Source organism: Phascolarctos cinereus, unplaced genomic scaffold, assembly GCF_003287225.1.
Source record: "Phascolarctos cinereus isolate Bilbo 61053 unplaced genomic scaffold, phaCin_HiC Scaffold_4;HRSCAF=312, whole genome shotgun sequence".
NCBI lineage: Eukaryota > Metazoa > Chordata > Mammalia > Diprotodontia > Phascolarctidae > Phascolarctos > Phascolarctos cinereus.
The window spans coordinates 249696762-249719622 of NW_027555847.1; the positions used below are offsets into that span (position 1 = coordinate 249696762).

The window sequence follows — 22861 nt, forward strand, 5'->3', positions numbered from 1 at the left end:
ATACCTTTAATTGGTGCTGTGAAAACAAAATCATGGGATTATGGATTTAGAGCTGGAAGAGACCTTAGCCATCCAGTACAACTTCCTTATTTTCTCAGATGAGGAAACTCCTTCTACCAATGTAGACTTGCACCTGTTCTGCAACTTAGAGTCTTAGAGAAGTACCTGGAATACTGAGATGTTGATGTATTAATAACATTCTGAAATGACAAGGAGTATGTTGAGTTATATGTATTTCTGAAAACGATGAGATGGAGTAGCCAGCCACAAAGTTCTAGTCAAAGCATAATTTGAATTCAGTTCAAGATATTTAATAAGCATATTGATCCAAGATATAGTAGAAAGACTGAAGGTCAAGTTCTTAATATACCCCACTGAAAATACAATAGAAATATCACAAAGAAAGAAAATTTTAAAATGAGAAAAGCAGAAGGCCAATACAACTAAAAATATAGAAATGAATCAGTTAAAATATCTGAAGAAGGGAGGTAGGAGAAAAGGGCAAAAAGTGCCACAATAAAAAGCACTATTGAAAACCTCAAAGAAGCAATGACAGTGGAATACAACTAGTGGCACATAATGCAGGCCAGCCAGAAATAGAGGCTTTTAAAAATCTAAACTACTGGAAGACTTTCAGACCCAAAGGACAGATCTGGAGGTCAAATCTCAAATCAAAAGCCTCAGGATTACTGATATGACAGATAATTTTTAGGACCCTGTAATTCATGAAATCATCAAAGAAAATTTCCTAGAACTGGCAAGAGCAGCCAGTGAATTACCATTAGAATCCATAAAACACACACATTGCAAGACCCAGGATTTAACATGCTTAGATACATCATAGTTAAACTCCCAATATTTAAATATAAAGAAATATTACAAGCTGCCAGAAGTGAATAATTTATCATAGAAACAACATTTCTGCTCATAGGCTTTTCAAGGAGAACAAGGGAAGATTGCCTAAATATACACAAGATGGCTCCCCAAATGGAACCACAACTCCTACTCATCTATTTCAACAAAAACTTTAAAACAGCATCAAATAAAATAATAAGCAAGAGATGCAATGAGCAACTACAATAAGTTTTACTTCACTGCTGAACTGCACAAAAAATCAGAAGACCAGAACTAACCTAGGTGAATAAAATGGGACTCTCCCAGAATGACCTAGAGACAGACCAGAGACACATATAAAAAAATTTCTGGTGGCAGCAAGGGTAGAAGGTGCCTGAAAAAAAAGCCCTGATATGGTCAGAAACCCATCACTTGGACCCTGGAAGTGAATATAAGTGGCAGCTCTCAAAGCAGGCCACTCCAGGCCCAGAAGTGCCAATTACTAGCATTCTGTCCTAAGACTCCATTGAGAACTCTGAACCTCAAAGATACAGGGAAAGGGTAGGCATGGAATCTACCAATATTCTTTCTGTGTAGACAAACTCCCAAGAAGTATTCAGCATAGGAGCACAGGTGCACTATGGTGAAACTAAACAGGTCTGATTACCTCATGATCTTGGTCCCAACAAAAAGCTGTAATTCAGGAACTAAGACTGGAGAGAAACCACTATAAAAAATTATTTTATGATCCAGTCCAAAAGAAGGAAGTAACTCCATAACAACTGCAAGTAGTGACTCAAAGAAAAAAACAGATTTTCCACAAGGACAACATGAATATCTAGAATAAATCGATCAACAGGTTAAAAAAAAATCTTGCAGAGAGAATTGGAAGAACAGTTTACAACAGAAAGTGGGAAACTTTGCCCAAGTAACAGACTGTAAAAATTCACATGGACCAGACGTTATCATTGATTTCCTAAGACATCAAGAAAGAACAAAATCAAAAGATTAAAACAATAGAAGAAAACATAGGTTATCTGCTATCAAAAGTAACTAACCTGAGAAAGCAGTGCAAGGAAAGAATGTTTAAGAATCATCCAACTCAGATGCAGCATGATTATCTGAAGTTTAAGCTGTGGCTAAAAAAATCCAAACAATTTGGATCAACCACATAAGGAAATTAATGCAACAATGAAGCATTAAAATTAGAAGTCAACAGTGAACTTAGAACTGGCCTTAAGAACTTCAACCAGTCTCTTCCAGAGTTGCTAGAAGATCTAGAATCCATTTTTTTTTAAAGAATCTATTTTTGAAAAAACAGAAACCCCAGAGAATGAATTGGAAAGTTTGAAAGAGAACTTTATTTTCCACCAACAAAGAACGGCTACATTCTTTTGAAGAGAAGCTAACTTTATTCAAAGTTCAAATCATAAGAGGAGCACTGGCGTGGAGAAGCAATGAGCTTCACCACGAAGACAGACTCAAGACCCAGCTTCAATGTTCTATGTCCAAGCAAGCAGAGCCCTTAATGAAAGGCAAGCAACAAACAGAAGGCACTTTACAGTTTGAAGAGACAAGTTGATGCTCTTTTAGAAGATGAACTGGTTACCAGCACTACTACAGATTCTGTGTTTCTGGCATGCAGCTTGTCACAACTGGAAGTTTCCCTACTTGAAGACTCTCATCTCACAAGGAATCAGGGAAGGGCCTTGTCACAATGACTTGGCCACAAGAGAGTATATGGAACACTTTTTGCCATACGTACCTGGGGAAATGTCTACTACCTCACTAACTGGCAAGTCAGATTGGCTAATTGGCACTAATTGGCAATCTTACCTGACCTTGCTAAAAACCATCTCAGATCCAGGACCTTCTTAAGAACAGCATATTTATGCTATCCATGCAAAAATTTTTGTAAGTCATTTGTACATATGGAAATACCAATGCATAAAATTCAAACAGGGTGTGAAGTTAATACCACAGGTTTTTTTTTTATAAACACACCACTCCTCTGAAATACACATTACAGGGTGTAAGTTGAAAGGTCTGTACTGATGTAGCAGAACACCTTGCTTAATTTAAATTCCTCTACATTTGTTAATCTTTTCTAGTTTTGTGTTTTGCATGAAATACATTTTCATATAAAAAAAAAGATTTTAAAAAAATCATTAAGCTCCCTGAAAAGCACAATTTAAAAAATATGGACACTACATGTCATGAAATCATGAGTAAAAACTGCCCATATTTCTTAGAATCAGAGAGCAATATTAAACTACAAAGAATCCATCTAAAAGAAACTCCAAAAGGAAAAGTCCCAGGAATGTCATTACCAAAATACAGAGCTTCCAAGACTAAGAAAAAATACTGGAAGCAACTAGAAAGAAAGACTTCAGTACCAAGGAACCAGTCAGGATTATACAAGACCTGGCAGTTTCTTCCATAAACAATAAAAGATCTTGGAATATAGTACTCCAAAAGGCAAAAGATAGTTTACAACTGAGAATATGTTAATCTACAAAGCAGAACATAATCTTACAGGTGCTGGGGAGAGGAAAAAAGGGGATGGAGAATTTTCAAGAATTACTGATAAAAGGAAGGACTGAATTACAATGGATTGCTAACATTCTAAGAGTGAGAGAAGAAATGTGTCCCTTTAGAACCTAATTTCTTCAGAAAGTATTGAGTTAAGAAAAACAGAACACAGAGTGGCTAGGTGACTCAGTGGATAAAGCACCACCCTGAAGTCAGGAGTTCAAATCTGGCCTCAGACCAAACACTTCACACTTACTAGCTGTGTGACCCTGGGCAAGTCACTTAACCCTAACTGCCTAAAAAAAATAAAATTGAGAGAAAAAAAAAAGAAAAACAGAACACCAAAGTGTGGATTGATTTTGTTCTGAGACTTTTAAGAGGGAAAAGAAGGCAGGGCAAAAGATATATACTAGTATACAAAGGGGGCCGTTAGATGGCACAGTGGATATTCAAATCTGCCCTCAGACACTTACTAGCTGTGTGATCTGGGGCAAGTCACTTTACCTTGTTTGCCTCATTTTTCTCATCTGTAAAATGAGCTGGAAAAGGAAATGACAAACCACTCCAGTATCTTTGCCACAAAAACCCCAAATCGGGTCACAAAGAGTTGGACACAAATGAACAATAACTATACAAAGGAGGAAGAATGGAGTGGAACTTACTATTTCTCCTAATTCGGGTGTATGAAAAACATGCAAACATTAAGGAAGAGGTGGAAGAAGCAGGCATCAGAGGAACCTCTTAGCCAGACAAAGAAGGACTGAACACACACACACATACACACAGAGTTTGGTGTAGAAATATATCAAAGTCAAAAGGAAAATAGAGATAAGGAGAGGCAAAAATACTGGGGAGGGAATAGTCTCAAAGCAGACTTCCTGATCCTGGAGGTGAAAATTAAAAAGAGGGAAAGCAAAGAACTGTAAACTAGAGGTGCCAAATGGGAAGTAACTGAACTAATTAATTTATTGGAATGTTACTGCACAATGGAAAATTACTAAAGGGACACAGAAATGTGGGAAATAAGAACTTATGCAGGATAAAGTGAGCAGAATCAGAACAATTTATACAATGACAACATTGTAAAGAAACACAACTTTGAAAGACTTAAGAATTCTGATCAAAGCAACCAACCTATGATAAAGCATTTTGTGAGAGGTGATGGACTTAAGGTACAAAGGAGAAATTTTTTGGACATGCCACTGCATGTAGTTGTTTTGCTTGACTATGCTTATTTGTTACAAAGACCCCTCCCCCTTTTATTTTTGGAAAAGATGAAAGGGCAGCTTTAGTGATGACAAAAAAAAAAGAGGGCCTTTGAAACTTCCCCCCCCATCAAAAGATAAGAGTTATTTGCTACTCCAAAATGCTGCCACATATACTGAAGAATTTTTTTTTAATGCATAGGACAAGTTTGGAATGAAAAACAAAGGCAAGACAGAGGACTTAGGTTCAAATCCCACATCAGATATTTAATACTATGTGACCTTGGGCAAGGGCTTCAATTTCATTATCTGTAAGATGAAAGAGTTAGTCTACATGGCCTCTGAATTTTCTTCTAGTCTTAGATATATGATCTCAATTCTTTATGACTATGAATTTTATCCTTTGATTTCCAGCCCATCTTCCAATATCTCAACTTATGTTGAGGGCATTACCATTATTTCCAGTTGCCTGGGTTTGTAACCTCAGAAGCATCTTTGATTCCTTCCTGACTAATTCAGTGATCTCCACATCTCACACAGCCACCACTCTAGGGACTTCATCACTACTTCATCACCAATTAAGATTGGTCTCCCTGCTTTCACCTCTCCCTTCTCTAATCCATCCTTCACATAGGTACCAAAATATTTTTCCTAAGGAAGAGTTATGACCATGTCACTTCCCTCTCAAATATCTTCAGTGGTTCAAAATTGTCTATATCATAAAATACAAAAATTATACATAAATTGATACATTGTGAACCACAGTCGTTCAGTCAGTCAACAAATATTAAATACCTATTATGTGCCAGGCATTGTGCTAGCCACAGGGAAGAGAAACAATTCCTGTTCATAATGAACTTATATTCTTAACAGGAGAGACAACAAATACATAAAAACATGTGGCATAAATATAAAGTTAATAAATACAAAAAATAAGTAGTTAAATATAAGGTAGTTTGGGAATAAAGGGTAGATGGTTGGGGGGCAGGAAAGGCTCTAAAGTGGTGCCTTAACTACATCTTAAAAGAAAAGAGGAACTCTGTGAGGGGAGGGTAAGGAGGGAGCGAGGAACTGGCCAGCATAGAGAATATAAGAAACAGAGAAAAGGTCAGTTTTGGCTAGATTGAAGAATATAGGATGGGAAAGAGGTTGGGGCCAGGTTGTGCAGGGCTTTAAAAACTAAATAAAAGTGTTTATACTTGATGCTACAAGCAATAGGATGTTACTGGAGTGACGTAGTCAGATCTTCACTTAAGGAAAAATACTTTGGTAGCAATTTGTGCGATGGAAGGCCCAGAGTAAAAAGACTTTAGGTAGAGGGAACAATTAGGTTATGGCACTCATCTAGGCAGGTGAAGGGGCTTGAATTATGGTGGTAGGTGTGAGTGACAGGCAGATTTAGCAACTGAATGAAATGTGTGAGGTGAGAGAAACAACAAGGAATACTGGATAATGTTGAATACAAATCTGAGACCCTAGAAGGATCGTGGCGCCTTTGACAGGAAATAGAGAGAGAGAGAGAGAGAGAGAGAGAGAGAGAGAGAGAGAGAGAGAGTGTGTGTGTGTGTGTGTGTGTGTGTGTAAGCAGAGATGTACATTTGCAAATCATAATGCAGCAAAACAAATATTAAATGACAACAGAACTAAAACTTTACCTTTTAAATAATGACTTGGTTGAAGAGCAATTTTTAAAAAAATAATGGCAATGAAAATGACAAAAGATACTACATATAAAAAAAAAATGATGTGACTTGGCTGAAGCTCAGGGGCAAATTGATAGTCCTGAATGCTGTATCAATGTGAAAGAGAAATTTAACAAACTGAACCTACCTCTAAAACACGGAGGAAAGAAACAAAGCCATCAGACGAGCAGAAAGTAGTAGAGATATAACCAAGATCAGAACAGAGAACAGTCCAGTTCAATTTTTTAAATGAAAAGATAAAGAAAACCAAGACTTTTTTTTTAAAAGACTAACAAAAACGATCATCCACTTGCAAGTCTCAAAGAAAAGGGCAAACCCAAATCACCAAAATTAGAACTATCTGAGATCACAAGGGCAAAAGATACCAAGGAACGGAATTATCCCGCATTATGGAAGTACGCCTGCAGGCTGTAGCCAGGGCGAGCTCCCTGGGCGCTGGGCCGGGCGCAGGGAGGCAAAGCCTCCAACCAAACCAACCCTGAACCTAGGGCCGCGTGACCTCAGTCTCCGGAAGTGACCGGCGGAGGCCGGCCCGCCGCTGCCCCTCTCGTCTCCCTCCATCCCTTGTGGGAGCGCGAGGGGCAAATACTGGTCCTGAGGCTGTAAATCGGGGCTGAACCTCTGAGGCCGCGGGCGCCTCGGGCCGCCTCGCCCTCGCCTTCGCGCCAGCCGGGATCGCGTGTCCTCGAGCCAGGAGAAGCCAGCGAGCTGTGCGCGCCACGTAGGCGCAGGCGCAGTCGGGCTGCAGCATGTGGCGGCTGCGCTGGCAGACGTTAGGCCTCACGGCCGTGAGTGTCGGCTTGGCTCTGGAGATCCTGGGCTTCCTGGTCGGCTGGCTGAGGCGGCAACGGCGCCGGAGACATCGGCCCCCGCGGCGGGAGGTGCTGTTCTTCCCCTCGCAGGTGACCTGCACCGAGGCCCTGCTGCAGGCCCAACGGCAGGGAGGCCCTCCGGGGGCGGCGCCGGCGCCGGCGGCCACGGGGCCCGAAGTGCGGAAATCGCCCGGCCCGGCCGCCGGGGCAGCGGGCTCGGGCGCGGCCACGACGGCTCCGGCCGCGGCGGCGGAGACGGCCCCGAGCTGCCTGTGCCCGCTCCCGCACGGGGAGAGCTCCCTGAGCCGCCTGCTGCAGTACGTGCTGTCGGCCCGCAGCAGCCTCGAGCTCTGCCTGTTCGCCTTCTCCAACCCGCAGCTGGGCCGCGCCGTGCACCTGCTGCACCAGCAGGGCGTCCGCGTGCGCGTGGTTACCGACTGCGACTACATGGCGCTCAACGGCTCCCAGATCGGCCGCCTGCGTAAGGCAGGTAGGAGCGGGCAGCCCGCGCCCCCTTCCCCCCCTCCCCCGGCTTCCCCCGGCCCCCGTCTGTGCCAGGGCAGCGGTATGGGCCGCGTCCTCAGTGTGGAGGCTCAGCCGCAGTGCATGACATACATACGTGTATGTGCGTAATGCACCGTAATATACTATGTTCACGCACACACATCAGTAGGTATAGATTGGACTTTAAATTATGCATGTATTACATATGTATAATATATAGTGCATATATATGTTATATATACCCACATTTTATTATAAATGTCTCAGGACTTAACGTGCCTAACTTGTGGTGCTGCAATGGGAAGGGAAAAAAATGAGACCAGGAGTAGAGACTTTTCTCAGAATTTGAACGTGTTTGGAAGTGTAACTCTGCAAACTATACTTTTTTCCCCACAGAGAAAATGAAGCGAAATATACCAAAAGCCCTACGAACGTTTTTCAGCAATCACGTGCTCCGCGCACCTAGCTTAGCTTATTTGTACTACCAGTGAGATATACGTGGATTTTTGCAATGTATAAATTTTTTTTGATACAGTATGGTGTCAGATTTTGGTATAAATAGCTTAGTAAATGGGAGTACTTTTAACTGTTGTACAGCTTCTTGTATGACTGATAAGATTAGACCAGGGAGAAATAAAATCTATTGAAAATCTAAGAATCTGTATGGAGATAACTTCTTTGCTCCTCCCTTCCGGATATTTACCAAAACCGTTTGGGGGAGGGTAGAAAATATTTTCAGTTAAATGCTACAGTGGATAATTAGAGACAATCAGTGGGTAATTGTGAGCTTACTACACTGAAGTTATTAGCTCCTATCTTTATATCCTCTGTGTTCTTCAGCTGTGTACTAGACACATTAAGTCTTCAAGAGGGGCCTAATTTAAGAAGTGGATAATTTAGCATATTCATCTGTTAAAATTTCTTCTGTTGTTGCAAGACAGCACTCTGCTTTGAGGGTAACACATGCCCCTTCTAGAATGTGTAATAAAGCGAAGAAACATACCATAGAGAGGGTAAGAAGACAATTGGTAACAGCACTCAGATTGTGCTTCTAGGGGACTCCAGTTAAACGTAGTTCAAACACTGGGGCGGATTATTACTTAGTATCACATTCTTGTCAAGGTATCCCGCACCAAGAAAAAGTGAGTATGTTGCTGCATTGAGATTGGGGTGCTGGTTATTACATATTTTGAAGTGTGAGGAAATCGTGAAATGATTTTATTTAAATAGGCATTATTGAAAAAAGGTTTACCATTTTTTGCAGGTATCCAGGTACGTCATGATCAAGGTGCTGGCTACATGCATCACAAATTTGCCATTGTAGATAAGAAGATGCTTATTACTGGCTCTCTCAACTGGACCACACAAGCCATTCAGAACAATAGAGAAAATGTTTTGATTGTGGAGGATGAAGAATATGTGAGACTTTTCTTGGAAGAATTTGAACGTATTTGGGAGGAGTTCAACCCTGTGAACTATACTTTTTTCCCTCAGAGAAAGTGAAGCAAAGTAAACCAAAGTCTTTCTCTAATGTTTTCCTTAGGGTTATAGGTAAAACAACTTACAGTGAGGTCTTTTGGACAATTTGAAGATGGACCTCATATACTGAATCTCATGCTGTAGTAAGTTGTATTGTGGCAAGGTTTCATCTAACATGTTCATTGCTGTTCTGTAGTAAGAAAAACTTTAATAGCATTAATTTTTTGTAAACAAAGTAGATACCCATTGGTTTTTAACATTTTAATTCTTATTTGTTTACAAAAATCTGTTGAACTATATTTCTGTGTTCAGCTGAGATTTTCCATCTCCCTTATGAACATGCTTCTTTCCATATGATTAGTTAGCTCAGCTCTAATAAGAGTATTCATCCCTGATTGAGTTGGCAGTCTCTTGAAGGTATTGACAGGCTTGAGTTGGAAGTATAAAAAGGAACAAGAAGAGGAGAGGAAAAAGGTACATATGGTGGTTGAGTTTCTTCTGGACTGTAGTACTACTTATCCTTTGCTAGCACAGCAATCATTCCATATGGTAGAGGAGAGATAATTAAGTGCAACCTTGCAAGATATATTATTAAAATTGTGTATAAGCAAACATTTCAGTCTTTTTTTTACCATGTTTACTAGAACATGATTTAGCTAATATCAGTAAATAATAGGAGCCTGAAATAGGCTACTATTTAAGTTAGGTGGCTAATTTTTTTATAAACATTCTCACTTTTGTTGTCGTTTAGTTATTTTCAGTTGTGTCTGACTCTTTGTGACCCCATTTGGGGTTTTCTTGCCAAAGGCACTGCAGTGGTTTGACATTTCCTTCTCCAGCTCGGTACAGATGAGGAAACTCAGTTAAAGTGACTTGCTTAGGGTCACACAGTTAGTAAGTGTCTGAGGCCAGATTTAAACTCAGAAAGATGAGTCTTCCTAAATCCAGACCTGGCACTAAAGGACCAGCAAGAGCCTCTCTATTACATTGAAAAATGTATGTGGGCTTGTGCTAATTTATCTGTCTTGCTTTGGGGTAACTATGCGTTTTCAAATAATCTTGGAGGCATATTTTGAGAAGAGAGACAGAAGTTAGAAGCTTTTAGATTTTTATTCTATCTTCAATCCTTTATTTCTTTAGGCATAAAAGAGCCTTTCGTTCTGTCTTGTGTACATACCATTATAAGTTCCACAAATATTGTTTTAAATTTATCTTTAATCTGTACTACACATGCAAATATCTAGAATGAGTTTTCTAAAGTTTTCCAGTAAAGTGCTAAAACATTCTAAATTATTTCCTCTCCTCATGTGTATGTTTATCTTATTTTTAGTTACTGCAGTAGATCTTTGATCTTGTCAGTGTGTGTATATCATCAGTACAAATAGTGGCCCATCCATACCTTCTCACCCTCTGCAGTTCTTGTTTCTGTTATCACAGAAACCCTTTATAGAGGATTTATGCAACATGCTGGTGGCCTTTTTCTAGGTCTGTTTCATTTCATGGGCACCATTGCAGCACTTAAGCTGTCTTGTCCCTTTATGCAACTTCTTAACTCTGTTGCCCTCTGGGTCAATGCAAGATTGTGATTATTTTAATATTGTGGTGTTCCAGTAATCAGATAGCAGGCCTGGTGGCACTGGTGTTAGAAAGTTGGTTTGTCAGGGAGCAGTTTGGGTTTTGTTGAAAGCCTTGAATAGTTTTTCAGATATACTCCAACTTGTTCTTTGTCCTATACGTCTGCTCCCCAGGTCAGTGTCTTATCTGCAAGGTGTTTTGTCCCAGATGTGTATTAATATAATCAGTAATCTGGCCATCCAACTGCATATGCTAGTCTGGACAGTAGGCATTTTTCATCAGATTTTTTCCTGTACAAATTATTAGGATGACTGATCTCTTTTCAATGGTAGATTTCATTGAGGAGGCTTCTGTTGCAAGTAGAACCATCCGAAAGCCCTAAACCATCTATAGGAAATTCTTCTTCCATTTGGACTCTGCAGGACATCCTCCATGACAGTGTTAAATACTTTTGCCAGGTGATAACATTTCCTCTTATGCCTCACTTGATATTAATAATCAGAAAGTCATTGAACAATTACGTCTGGTTGGATTTATCAAGAATCTCATAGGAGCTTACCATTGCTGCTCATATGCAAAAGAAATTCTGGGCAGAGAGCCTTTCTGAATGGGTTTTGAGTTAAATAGACATTTTTAAAATAATCCACAGACATGATGGGATCTTTTTTTCCCCCTCTATACTTTCATTCAATTTTGATGTGTCTATTTTGGAAAGTATTTTTTAAAAAGCCTGACTAGTCCCTAGTCCCCTGTATTTTCATCAAGGATACTCTTTTTGCACAAGATCATTACCAAGATTTTATAAAGATGAGAAAGTAGGCTTGTGGGTTAGTTTGTTTTCAACATCTTTTATTGTAGCACTATTTACTCTAATTTTTTTGCCATTTTTTTGTATTATGTTGTTACTAGCAGAGATTTTTTTCTGTGCACTTGGCATGGTCTAGCTGCTCTTCTCAACTTGGTCTTTTTTTTTTTTTGGAGGGGCAGGGGAAGCAATCAGGGTTAAGTGACCTTGTCCAGGGTCACACAGCTAGTAAAGTCCTCCTGACTCCAGAGCCAATGCTCTGTGCATTTTCAGTTTAAATGTTGAGTACAAATGTCATGTTTCTATTGTTGATAGGTTATAGGAACCCTGATGACTCTGCTCCATTTTCTCTGTCATAATCCTTCTAATTGGACCTCATGCCAACCTTTCTGCAGACTTGTTTTTGCTATTTTATGAGTTATTGCTCCTATAATGTTTTACAAATGAAATTATATTATAAAGTAGTGTTGCCCTGGGCTGCTCTGTCTTTCCACACAGCAGAGCTCCAGTGTTTGCTGCTGGGTGTCTGGACTCTTTTGGTTTGTTTTTTCGTGGTTACTGCTTTGCCAAGATTAAAGGGGTAAGTTGTGAAAAGTTTACTATCTTTACCTTTTTCCATTTTCTTTTCATTGGTGTCATCCACCTTAATGGGTCAGGTTGAAGCTCTTGTAACTGTATATGCAGTCTTTTTATCTTTATCCTTTAATTTGGTGTTGACTGTGACATTTACTCTTAATTAGTTAAGTGGGCTGCCTGTACTGTTAGCTAATCTTGATATAGATCCCATATCAGTAACCAGTCATTTCCTCTTAAGATATACTCACGTTTCAAATTTTGTAATGTTTGGTTCTTGCCATGTCCATCAATTTTCAACTTTCTCACTGGAGAAAGAAGCTTGGATAGAAACTGTTTTTACTGGCTTTTTCATTTCTAAATCCCAGACTGTATTTTCAATGTAGTCATTCTTTGTTGGTTCTCACAGAATCACAGAGATAGAAGACCTCGATGGTCATGCAGTCTGTCCCACATACAAAAGGAATACCCACTAGGACACACACAACAAATGGTTCTTCAGTCTTCTTTGAGACATCCAAGAAAGGGGAATGTTCATTCCATTGCTTGAGGGAGCCCATTTCACTTTTGGACAGATGTAATTATTAGGAATTTTCCCCTAACATCGAGCCTAAATTTGCCTCTTTGCAACCTCCACCCATTGTTCCTGGTTTGGAAGCAAGCATAAAATCTTCTCCGTATCCCTTGAAATAATTGAAGACAGCTGTCATATCCCCAGAGTCTTCTCTTCTGCCATCTTCACATGTCTAGTTCCTTCAACCAGTCTTTATATGTCATGAAGGACCTTCACCAACCTTGGTTGCCCCTTTTGGACACTATCTTCTCAATGTCCTTCTTAAACTATGTTGCCCAGTACTGAACACAGTATTCCATATGAGGCCTGATGAGGGTAATGTACGGTTAAGACTATCTCTCAATGCAAGCAGAGATAATTATTAGTTTTTCTTAGCTGCCAGATCATACTACTGATGTGTACTAGGCTTGCAGTTCACAAAAATTCCTAGATCTTTTCAGAACAAATGCTATCTAATAATACCTCCCCCATCTTGTGAAGCAGATTTTTTTTGTACCCAGGTGCCAGACTTTACATTTATCCCTATTGAATTTCATCTTATTAGATTCAGCTCAATGCCTGCCAAGATCCTTTTGGATCCTAACTCTGTCATTCAGTGTGTTAGCTATCCATTGCAGTTTTGTGTCATCTGTAAACCTGAAAAAAGTCATTGATACTAAACAAATTGATATTAAACAAATAACACGGATCCAAACAGATTCTCCAAAAAGGGTTACTGTGACTTGCTGTGGTGATGAGCCACTAACAGCTATTATGAGCCCCAGTATCCAGACAGTTCTGAATATTACCATATTATCATCTAATCCAAGTCCCTCCATCTTCTCCACAAAAATAGGAGATACTTTATCAAAAACTTTGCCAAAAATCTAGATTCCTGTTTAAAAAGGAAATGAAATTACTCTGGCATGTCCTGTTCTGGATTAAGCCATGCTGGCTCTTTGTAATCACTGCTTTACTTTTTACTCACTGTCTCATTGAAGTCATCAAGTATTAATTTGCCTTGCTTATACAACTACTTTGCCTGTAGGAAAACTATGAGCTCCTTAACCTAGTATTAAAGGCCCTCCCCAGTCTAGCTCAAATTTATCTTTCAAGCGTGGATGATGGTTTTTCCCTAAACTTAAAATGCTGTTATTCAACACCATGCATTCTTACAAGCCATCTCCTATGCCTGTGATGTGCTTCCTCATTGCCACCTTTCAAGATCCTTCAAGACTTCACGCAGTTCAGTTGTGAAATGGCTTCTGTGAAGCCATCCCTGATCCCAAGTTGTCACCGCTTTCTTCTTCAAATTTTCTTAGAACAATGTGTATGGATCTCTCTTTTCTGTGTGTGCCCTTCCTCTGCATCATACCCCATCTTTTCCTTACTTTTTTGCATACATTCTGTATCCTCTAAGTAGACTGTAAGCTCTTTGAGAGAGCAGGGGTACCATTTTTAGTCTTTGTACATCAGTTGCTTGGTTACAGACTTTATCATCAAGTGGCCATCCTGTTAGCAGTGAATATCTCTCCATACTCAGCTAGATTGGTCCTCAGCAAGATCATACTAGTACACAGTAGGCAATTAATAGAGGTTTGATGAATTTAATTTGAAAATTTTTGTTAAGGCCCCGGGCAGCTAGGTTGTGCAGTGGATAGAGCATTGGCCCTCAATTCAGGAGGACCTGAGTTCAAATCTGTCCTCAGAAACGTAACACTTACTAGCTGTGTGACCCTGGGCAAGTCCCTTAACCCTACTGCCTAGCCAAAAAAAAAAAGAAAAGAAAATTTTTGTCAAGTTCTTCATAGGATTTTGCTATCCTATCTTTTGCAGCAGATGTTAATGCATAAGCTTCCTGGTAGCCTTGGTTCTTGTGAACATTGCAAGGCAAGATGGCCAAATACCCCAGGAAGTGATTGTTTTCTTGTCACTTTGAAGAACATGAGGACATCATTTCCAGTTCTTTGATCTGCCTCTTTGAGGAGAGCCTGGCCCATCCTATTTAGGTGCAACTTTTCATCTTCTTGTTCAGTTAGAGTGAAAACATCAGTATTGATGTTAATCAGTCGTTTGATTAATGTATTACCTTGTCAGTTACTGAGGAAAATGAATGATGATAGCTCTAGAGTTGGAAGGGACCTCAGAGGTCATTTAGTCCAGACCCCTTATTTTACAGATGAGGAAACTAAGGTCCATGAAGGTTAACTGATTTTTGTCCATTGTCGGGTAATAACTAGTGGTATTTGAACATAGTCTTTTGATTGCAGAACCAGTACCCCCCCATTGTACCAGATCATCTCACATTTAGGAAACCAACACTCTACAAACTTTTTTTTATTACCTTCTGCTACACTTGCTTCATAATCAGCATTGTGCCAGACAGGCAAGAGAGACATTTTTTAAAAATTCTGCTTCATGGATTGCCAAGGCTAAAGGATTCACCATCTAGTGGCCAATCTACTGGAAATATTTCTAGCCTGATAGAAGATTTCCAGAGGCTTATCCTCTACTGGTATAGTCTTTGAAAACCTACTTTTATGATCAGAGCCAAACTTTTGTGGAGGTTGCCATCCCAAATGGAAGCTAAAGGCTGTCACTAATAACTGATTTTCACATTAAATCTCAGATTTGGGGAAACAGCAGTGAAAGAATGTGTAAAATTATGCATGACATTCTGGATTACTGCCCTCTTCCCACCAAATGGTAACATGACTGGTTAGAAACACGACAAATGCCTGTCTATCTTGGATTTTGTTACTAAGGATAGTACTCACATATATTCAAACTAGAAAAGCAAAATGACAATTTGAACAGATCTAATCATTTTCTTTTTGAGGTAAATATCTTTGCATCTCCTCAAGCAACTTATATGTTGGAAAAGAAAATAGGAAATCCTAGAATATACCTTAAGTGACAAAAAAGATCCATAATGTCCACCTTGCCAATTTTCTCTCTCATCTTATAACCAAAATAGTTGTTTGCAGAGAGAAACCTCTCTGTCTTTATTATTGTTTAATCTAGTTGGGTCTCTGCAAATGAATATTAAACTTTTTTTGAGGTAGTAAGTTTACTTATTTGGCTAGGAAAAGCACCTTCCTAGAATGTAAAGAAACTCTTCGGAAGTGACCTTCCCTTCCTAATAGCCTTTTATATTAACCTAGCTATTAAAATTTTTATATTAGCTGAGAAATCTAAAATAGTTGACTCAATTTTGATTTTAATGTTATCAAATCCTCTTCTGCCTACCACTTCTGCACTACTTAGTGGCAGTGTTCTAGGAATTCAGTTTATTTTTCAAAGAGGCCTTAACAGTTCTGTGGAGTGAAGAGGACCCAAAGCCTGCTGCCCTTTGTTTCTGAGTCCTCAGCATAAGAATATATTCCAAGGACACAACTGAAAAATATATCACCTAAATATGGCAAACATTTATCTAGAATGGTTGGCAAACAGCCTGTAATAATTAAATACACCATACATGCCATACAAAGGCTACCAATTTTCAGTGAATTAGAATAAAACCAGAAATTACAGGAAACTGAATTTTCATAAGACACTTGATCTTGCACTGCCTCAGGAACATCTGTAGGAACAGCAATGATTATAAGCTATTAAGCACAATCTGCCTTATGTCATACTTTAGAAATTACTTTAAAAAAAACCAATCCCTGTTATTATCCATTTTACTTGTCAGTTACCTCTCATGAAATGAGTGAAGGGCTCACAAAAAATAATTCTGGCATGTAATTTGATTTATAGGTGGGGTACAGAATGATCTCGAAAAACAGGTCTTACATGAAATGTCTAATAGTTTAAACTTTTGATGATTTTTTTCCCCTAAATGTTTTCTATGGGCGTTTTAAATACACACTTTTGATTCTGAAATGGCTTTTATTGTAGCAATAGTAAATATTTGAGAGACATCATAGCATAGTGGGGTAAAGAGCTAGCCATCAGAGTCAGGATGATTGGGTTTGAATCCTACCTCTCACTAGCTCTTGGACACAGGGTAAGCCCCTTAACTTTTCAGTGCCCCAGGGAACACTAAGTCTTATAAATTGCAGAAGAGTTGGTTATAGATGTTCCTTAATTTCTTCACTGGGGGTTCCCTACCTCAGTAAAATCAGAGGTCCTGATTAAAGGAAAATAGTGTTATGTGCAACCCTGTTACATTATAACACAACATATAGGTAGCCTTGAATTTTTTTTAAACTCAATACTGATTTCAAGTTCATATTCTCATTGATCAGAAAAGTAGTTTGTTATACAGTACCATTGTGCTATTGGAACTTTATATAAAAACATTATAATGATAATAGTTAAGTATCTTTAAATCATTTTATAAACTTACAAGTTTAAGCTTTATTTTTAAAAAGCCAGTCATCCATCTTAAAAAAGACTCTTACCTTCTATAATAATGTAAAATGTGATACCCTTGATTATCAAGTAACTAAGTATGACCAAGAAATTTAGGACTAAATTCTCTTCATCTTTTCTAGGAAACCCTGGGGATAGTCCTGTCCTTACTACCCTTATCACTTGATATAACAATGTTATTGTATTACATATTATAAAATATGTCTTTTTGCTATCCTTGCTCTGAATAAAACAAGAGTTTGGACTCCCCCTTTTTACCTCAATAGATTAAAAGATCCAAAGCTGGAAGGGACCTCTGAGGCCATCTAGTCCTACCCAATAATTTTTCAGATGACAAGTCCCAGGAAGATTGTAAGTTACCCAAGGTCATGACACAGGAAGTAAGAGCTAGGTGATCTCACTTATCTGGTATGGTCCCCTTCAGTTTTGTAGTTCATATTCTATTCATACTTAACTCATTAAAAAAAAATCCTTTCTATGTAAGTAAAATAACAAACATCTGAGAAAACTAAATCAATAATAGCCCAGTTATATCTAACAGAATGCCCACCTAGCTAACTTTAATATTTCTACCCTTGCAATAAAGAGAACCTCAGTACACATCATGCAAAGGGTGGTGCAAAAATAGTTTATTATGATATAGTTTATGTAAAGTTAAGTAATATTTACAAAATAAAAATGATCAGCTACATCCACAGGAATCTAGCATGTCACAGAAGGCTTAAGGAATAAATATTGTGACAAAGTAATGTTTTAATTACAGTGAACAGTTGATCAGGAACAGTGGCTTTTAAAAAGCACAAAGGATTGCATTGACTGGAAAGGGAAAGGAGGGAGAGAAGCCTTATTAAGTAGATCAGCATCCTTTACTATCTGACAGGGGTTGATAGATAAACCATGTGGGGCTAAACATACATATATATACACACACACACAAGTTTTACCTCATATCTGATTTACAGATGATAAGCTTTTATGGTCAGAATGTTGGTGTTTCTTCCCTGGACCAGTTTCATTTTTCACAAAATTTTTTAATCTAGTGCACAGTACATTTAATATTAGTGCAATAATTAATCATTGTGTAAAGTATACTACTGTGTGAGTGTATGCTTAAACACACACACATGCATGGGTGTTAGCAGTGGCTTATTACTTTTAAGATCATTTTAGGCATGGATAAGTCATTATGGATTATTTCCAATTTATACTGTTACAGCAGATAAGATTTTCTTTTCTCTCTCAGAAGTTCACATAAGTCAGAGCTATAAATCCCATCAATCTAATATCTCAATTAAGGTACCTATCCTAATTGATTATTATTTTCATTAAGTATGAGGCAGGGTATGTTGGAAAAAATGGATAAAAAGAAGAGGATATAGAAGAGAGAAAAAAGATCAAGCTATGTCATTCCTAAGTGTCACAGTGCACTGCTTACCATTTTATAAATATTACTTAGAAAACCATATGATTTCTTCTCACTACTTAATTCTTGGTCTTGAATTATTGTAAGACTAAGTCAGCAGGCAAGTCAAAGATGGAGGTGAATTCTAAAAGCTTTCAAGGCAAGATATATTTACATTAATTTTATAACAATGAATATACAAAGACTTATTAATGAACGTATCTATCATGTCCAACCTCTTTCTTCCTCTAGGATAGGAATTCTTAACTTTTAATTTCATGAACTTTTAAAAACATTCCAACAATTGTATTTAAATAGAATTGGTTGCCTTTGTAATTCTATATATATTATGCATTTAAAACCATTCTGAAAAGGGGTCCATAGGCTTCACTGGACTGCCAAAGGGGTCAATCACACAAAAAAAGATTATGAACCCCTTGCTCCAGGAGAAATAAAGGAGGTGGTTGCTTTAATAAACTTGACAACTAGGATTTGATGGCTAAATTTGTTACTGACTTCTATAACTTCATTCATCTATGGTAGTTTTTTTAAAGTCATTACAGTAAACTCACTTGCATAAAATAGGGCTATCTAATGTTCTCCCAGGTCATCCTGTATTTTAGCCTTCAATTCTCCAAAATATTTTATATTGCAATTAAGTCACTTCTACATTGATGTGACATAAAACAGTATATTGGAAATAATGCCTGCACATATAATTTCAGCTTACAACATGATGTTTGATTAACATTATAACTGAAGATTTGGTAAATCTCCTACCTAATAATCTCGAATGTTGGAGAAATGATGGGATTGCATCCCTGATGTTAAAACTATACCTTATACTTTACCTTCCAGTAACATTTTTAAGCTATTATGTAAAAAAGGGTTTTTTTTTGTCACATTGTAGCTATCGTTGCTAAATGCAAGTTTTTTCTTCATTTTAAAAAATTTTATGCAGAGAGGGTTGTTAATGCCATGTATATCAAGTACAACATTACTGAATTCTTTCAATGAAAAATTCAACTTTTGTAGGATTATACTTTTCAGATATACTATACATCTGACAAGTATATTCAAAATCAACTGTCAGCAAAGAATTTTAAAAGATATTTAAAACAGTCATTGAAAACTATCATAATGCTGGGTTCATTCAACATTACACCCACAGCTTTTTTTTCCAATCTTAAAAAGAAACCATCTGTGTTAGATTTTTTTTTAAAATAAGTCACAAAACCCTTTCTACTAACTTCCAAGTAATAAATATTTACAGTGTGTGCTTTGAATACTGTACAGATTTTAAGTTATTTTGAAGACAAAGCTGTCTTCAAAAAGAGAAAATGCAATTTATAATTAGCATGCATGAGATTAAATGTTCACAATGTATAGGTACTCTATATTGACCACAGAAATGCAGTGGTCTAGAGGAATTACATCAAGGATGTATCTTAAAATAATAATATTTCATCATGTTGCTTTCATGTCAGTGATTTGCCTACCATGGAAAGCATTCTTCTGTTAAAGCAGAAATTAATTCTGTTCTTTTATTATAAGAAACAGGTTCTTATTCCAACCCCCCAATTCTCCCCCAAAAAATCCCTTTTTAAAAAAAGCATTATAACAAAACCTTGAAAATGCTTGTTTTCATATTTTTTTTTCAGATTCATGTAACTTTCTATCAAAGAACTCAGAATTTTTTTTTCCTAAACAATCTGGTTCTTTTCAGTACTGAAGTATGTAAAGTATAGCAGCTTGCAAAAAAAGAATTATGTTTCTATGCATATAAATGTATAATTTCTTTCTCCCCTAATACAGAGAAACGTACATTGTGTTTTACCCCTTAAGGGTATTTCAGACAATATCTTCTATACTAACAATCCACTATGAAACAGCAAGAAAATTACAGAATGCTCTGATTTTGGGAAAAAGTTAGATTTTCATTTTTTTTTACCTGCTTCAGAGTTTGAAAGTAGAAAGAGTATCTGAGCTTAATTTTTTAAAAAAGGGTTTTGGGGTACAGATGTTATGGAATAAAAGACCATTTTGTTGGTTTGGAAGAGGGAGAAAAAAAGTTTTTCTTACAGTGGTAAATTTTGAGCTTGTTCATTCTTTATATACCATGAGATTAATGGAAAACCAATAAGCAATAGCTTATTCAATAATTTATTATAATGAATCTAACAATACTTTATCTGTTCAGCCTAGAAGAAAAATCACTCCAATTTTCTAGTGGAGAAGAATCATAAGATGAATTTCTCTTTATGAAGATAAAATTTGAGGGATATGATGATTTTTCACTATGAATATTGGAAATGTAGATTTCATGTTGGAATAAAGAAAAAGAGGGAAAATTAATTTTAAAGATATCTTTTAAAAACAAAATATAGCATGCATTTCAGCAAGATCTCTTTTATAAACATTATTTTTGGTTAACTTTAAGAACTGTTTGTGTTATTCTACATGGAAATTATCTATTTATTTTAGTCAGTGTATTTCTACTCTCAATGGAACAGAAAGATGACAGAAACTGATTCCAGGTTAGAGGAAATTTAGAAACACAACAGGTAATATATTGCACCCTTTACTATAATAGACTTTAGGAAAGCTATTAGCAGGTAAAACTGAGAACTTTTGAGTAAGTATGAATCATTTCTTGGGTAGGCTCTTTATGTGGATATCAGCAGTAAACACAGATTCTGTGTTTCTATTTCAAAAAAAAGGTCTTTTTTCAGTCAACTAACAATCATTTGAATTATGAAGAGGAAGCTGAAGAACGAACCATTATATCTACAGATTCTTCCATTCAATATCGTAATGCCTCATTTACTCAGGAAATGAATCTTCAAGTTTAATAAAGTGCTGAGTATTAATTTTTAATATTCTAAAGGTTTTCATGAGCAATGGCTATTATTTCCTTGACTTTGAAAACAGGACATTGAACATAATAATCACATTTGGTGTCCTTGAGAATTTATTGTGGTAAAAGGGCTATTTGCTGCAGACCTAAATGGCTATCAGCTGCTGTGCTTTTCTGGTCAGTGTTCCTTCTCTGTCATCTGTTGTCTTCCCTGATGGGATAAAAAATAATAGTTTTCCTTGATGTCTGCTTAGTTCAGCGTTATCTTTTATCTTCGTTTCAGGACGCCTGAAGTTACTAGATTAGTGAGGCTAACTACAATTTAATTTCTAGCTGAGAACCAAATCTACTATTTTGGAAAGAAGGTATAATAGATCTTTAGTTTTGTCTGTAGTTAAATTTTCATTTATGTAGTTTCTTTTATTAAACGTGATTAAAAAACTTGTATTGATACCTTCCTTTCCTTCTTACAACTTTCAGTTTGGCTGACCTTTGCTTATACATAGGAAATGTAGGTCTTATTACCTACATTTTACATTTCTCTATGTATGGCATCAATGTCTATTTAAATGATTATTTAGTTTATTCTAAATATATTATGCCAATAATAACTTTGAGGTGAAGCATAAAGTTATTAAAGAAGTGACTTGCCCAAGGCCTTTGCTAGTTAGTGGTAGAGCCAGGACTAGAACCCTGACTTCCATTGTAATACCTTTACTCTCTTCCCAAATAAAATTGGAGTCCAAAAGAAAGATAATCTTGATATGGTTAGAGTTTGGGTTATAAAGGAGAGTTAGTGTTCAGATCTTAAAATTCTTCAACATGCTAAAAATTACATTGCTACATCTACTTCTGGAGTGAATACATTTCATTAAATGCCAATACTAGTTGACTAGAATAATACTAGCTGACATTTATATGGCACTTTGAAGTTTGCAAAGTGCTTTACATAGTTCTTAAAGAAAACGTCTCTAATTTTTAAAGCCATCATTTCTTTTATTTGGCTTTGTGTTTTTAGTGCTCTTATGAGGCAACTTGCTGTTCTCTCCTCCTATATGGACAACTTGATGCATCAGCCATTTCTACTATGCAAACAAATAGTTTCATTTCTCATTCACTCTATTCATTCTCATCCACTAGGCCAAAGACAATCCTTATCTTGATTTCAGTTACTTATTTCTGCTTCTGCTGATAGTACTAACAACCAACACAATCCAAAATTGTCAGGGTATTTGGAACACCACCAGCAGTTTCACTGTCTTATGTCTATCTACCCTATCAATCCTTCATCTTATACTTTCCTGTCTCGTAATTCACTTTCCCAAAGGTATATGCCGTGTCTGCTGAATCACATGCCTCTTGTCTTATGTCATTGTCAACTCCCGCCAAGTGAAACAGAAGAACCCAGAATGTCCTTATTTTATAGTTACCTTAAAAAGAAGAAAAAACACTCAGGAGGATACTCACTTTTCCTCCACAAGTACTAAATTAGTTAACTGATGCTTTTAGGGGACTAATTTCTAGAATTAGGATCATTAAATAGTTTTCCAATGGATTTAGTTACCTAGATAATTGTATGAAAAATATTGAGGGATGCTACCTTTTAGCTACCTAACTTTTTTTAGAGTATGATCCCTTCAGAATCTAGGA

At 37.2% G+C, this 22861-nt stretch overlaps 2 protein-coding genes across 2 annotated transcripts in view; both read left to right on the top strand.

Annotated features, from left to right (window-relative positions):
• FLCN (folliculin) overlaps positions 1-8944 on the top strand; it is a 52549-nt gene extending 43605 nt beyond the window's left edge. The window contains exon 14 of the mRNA XM_078152986.1: positions 8855-8944. Within this exon, the coding sequence (XP_078009112.1) occupies positions 8855-8873 (19 nt within the window). The 3' untranslated portion in view covers positions 8874-8944. The remainder of the gene's footprint in view (positions 1-8854) is intronic.
• On the top strand, positions 5640-10359 carry PLD6 (phospholipase D family member 6). Its single transcript, XM_020967324.2, has 2 exons — positions 5640-7576; positions 8855-10359. Exons 1-2 carry the CDS (start codon positions 7024-7026, stop codon positions 9091-9093), a joined length of 792 nt encoding a protein of 263 aa, XP_020822983.1. The 5' UTR covers positions 5640-7023; the 3' UTR covers positions 9094-10359.
• The last annotated feature ends 12502 nt before the right edge of the window (positions 10360-22861 follow it).

Excerpts from the sequence above, each read along its gene's own strand:
- PLD6 (XM_020967324.2), top strand. The coding sequence starts at position 7,024 with ATGTGGCGGCTGCGCTGGCAGACGTTAGGCCTCACGGCCGTGAGTGTC. Across the intron at positions 7,577-8,854 it reads CGGCCGCCTGCGTAAGGCAG|GTATCCAGGTACGTCATGAT; the intron begins GTAGGAGCGGGC and ends CATTTTTTGCAG.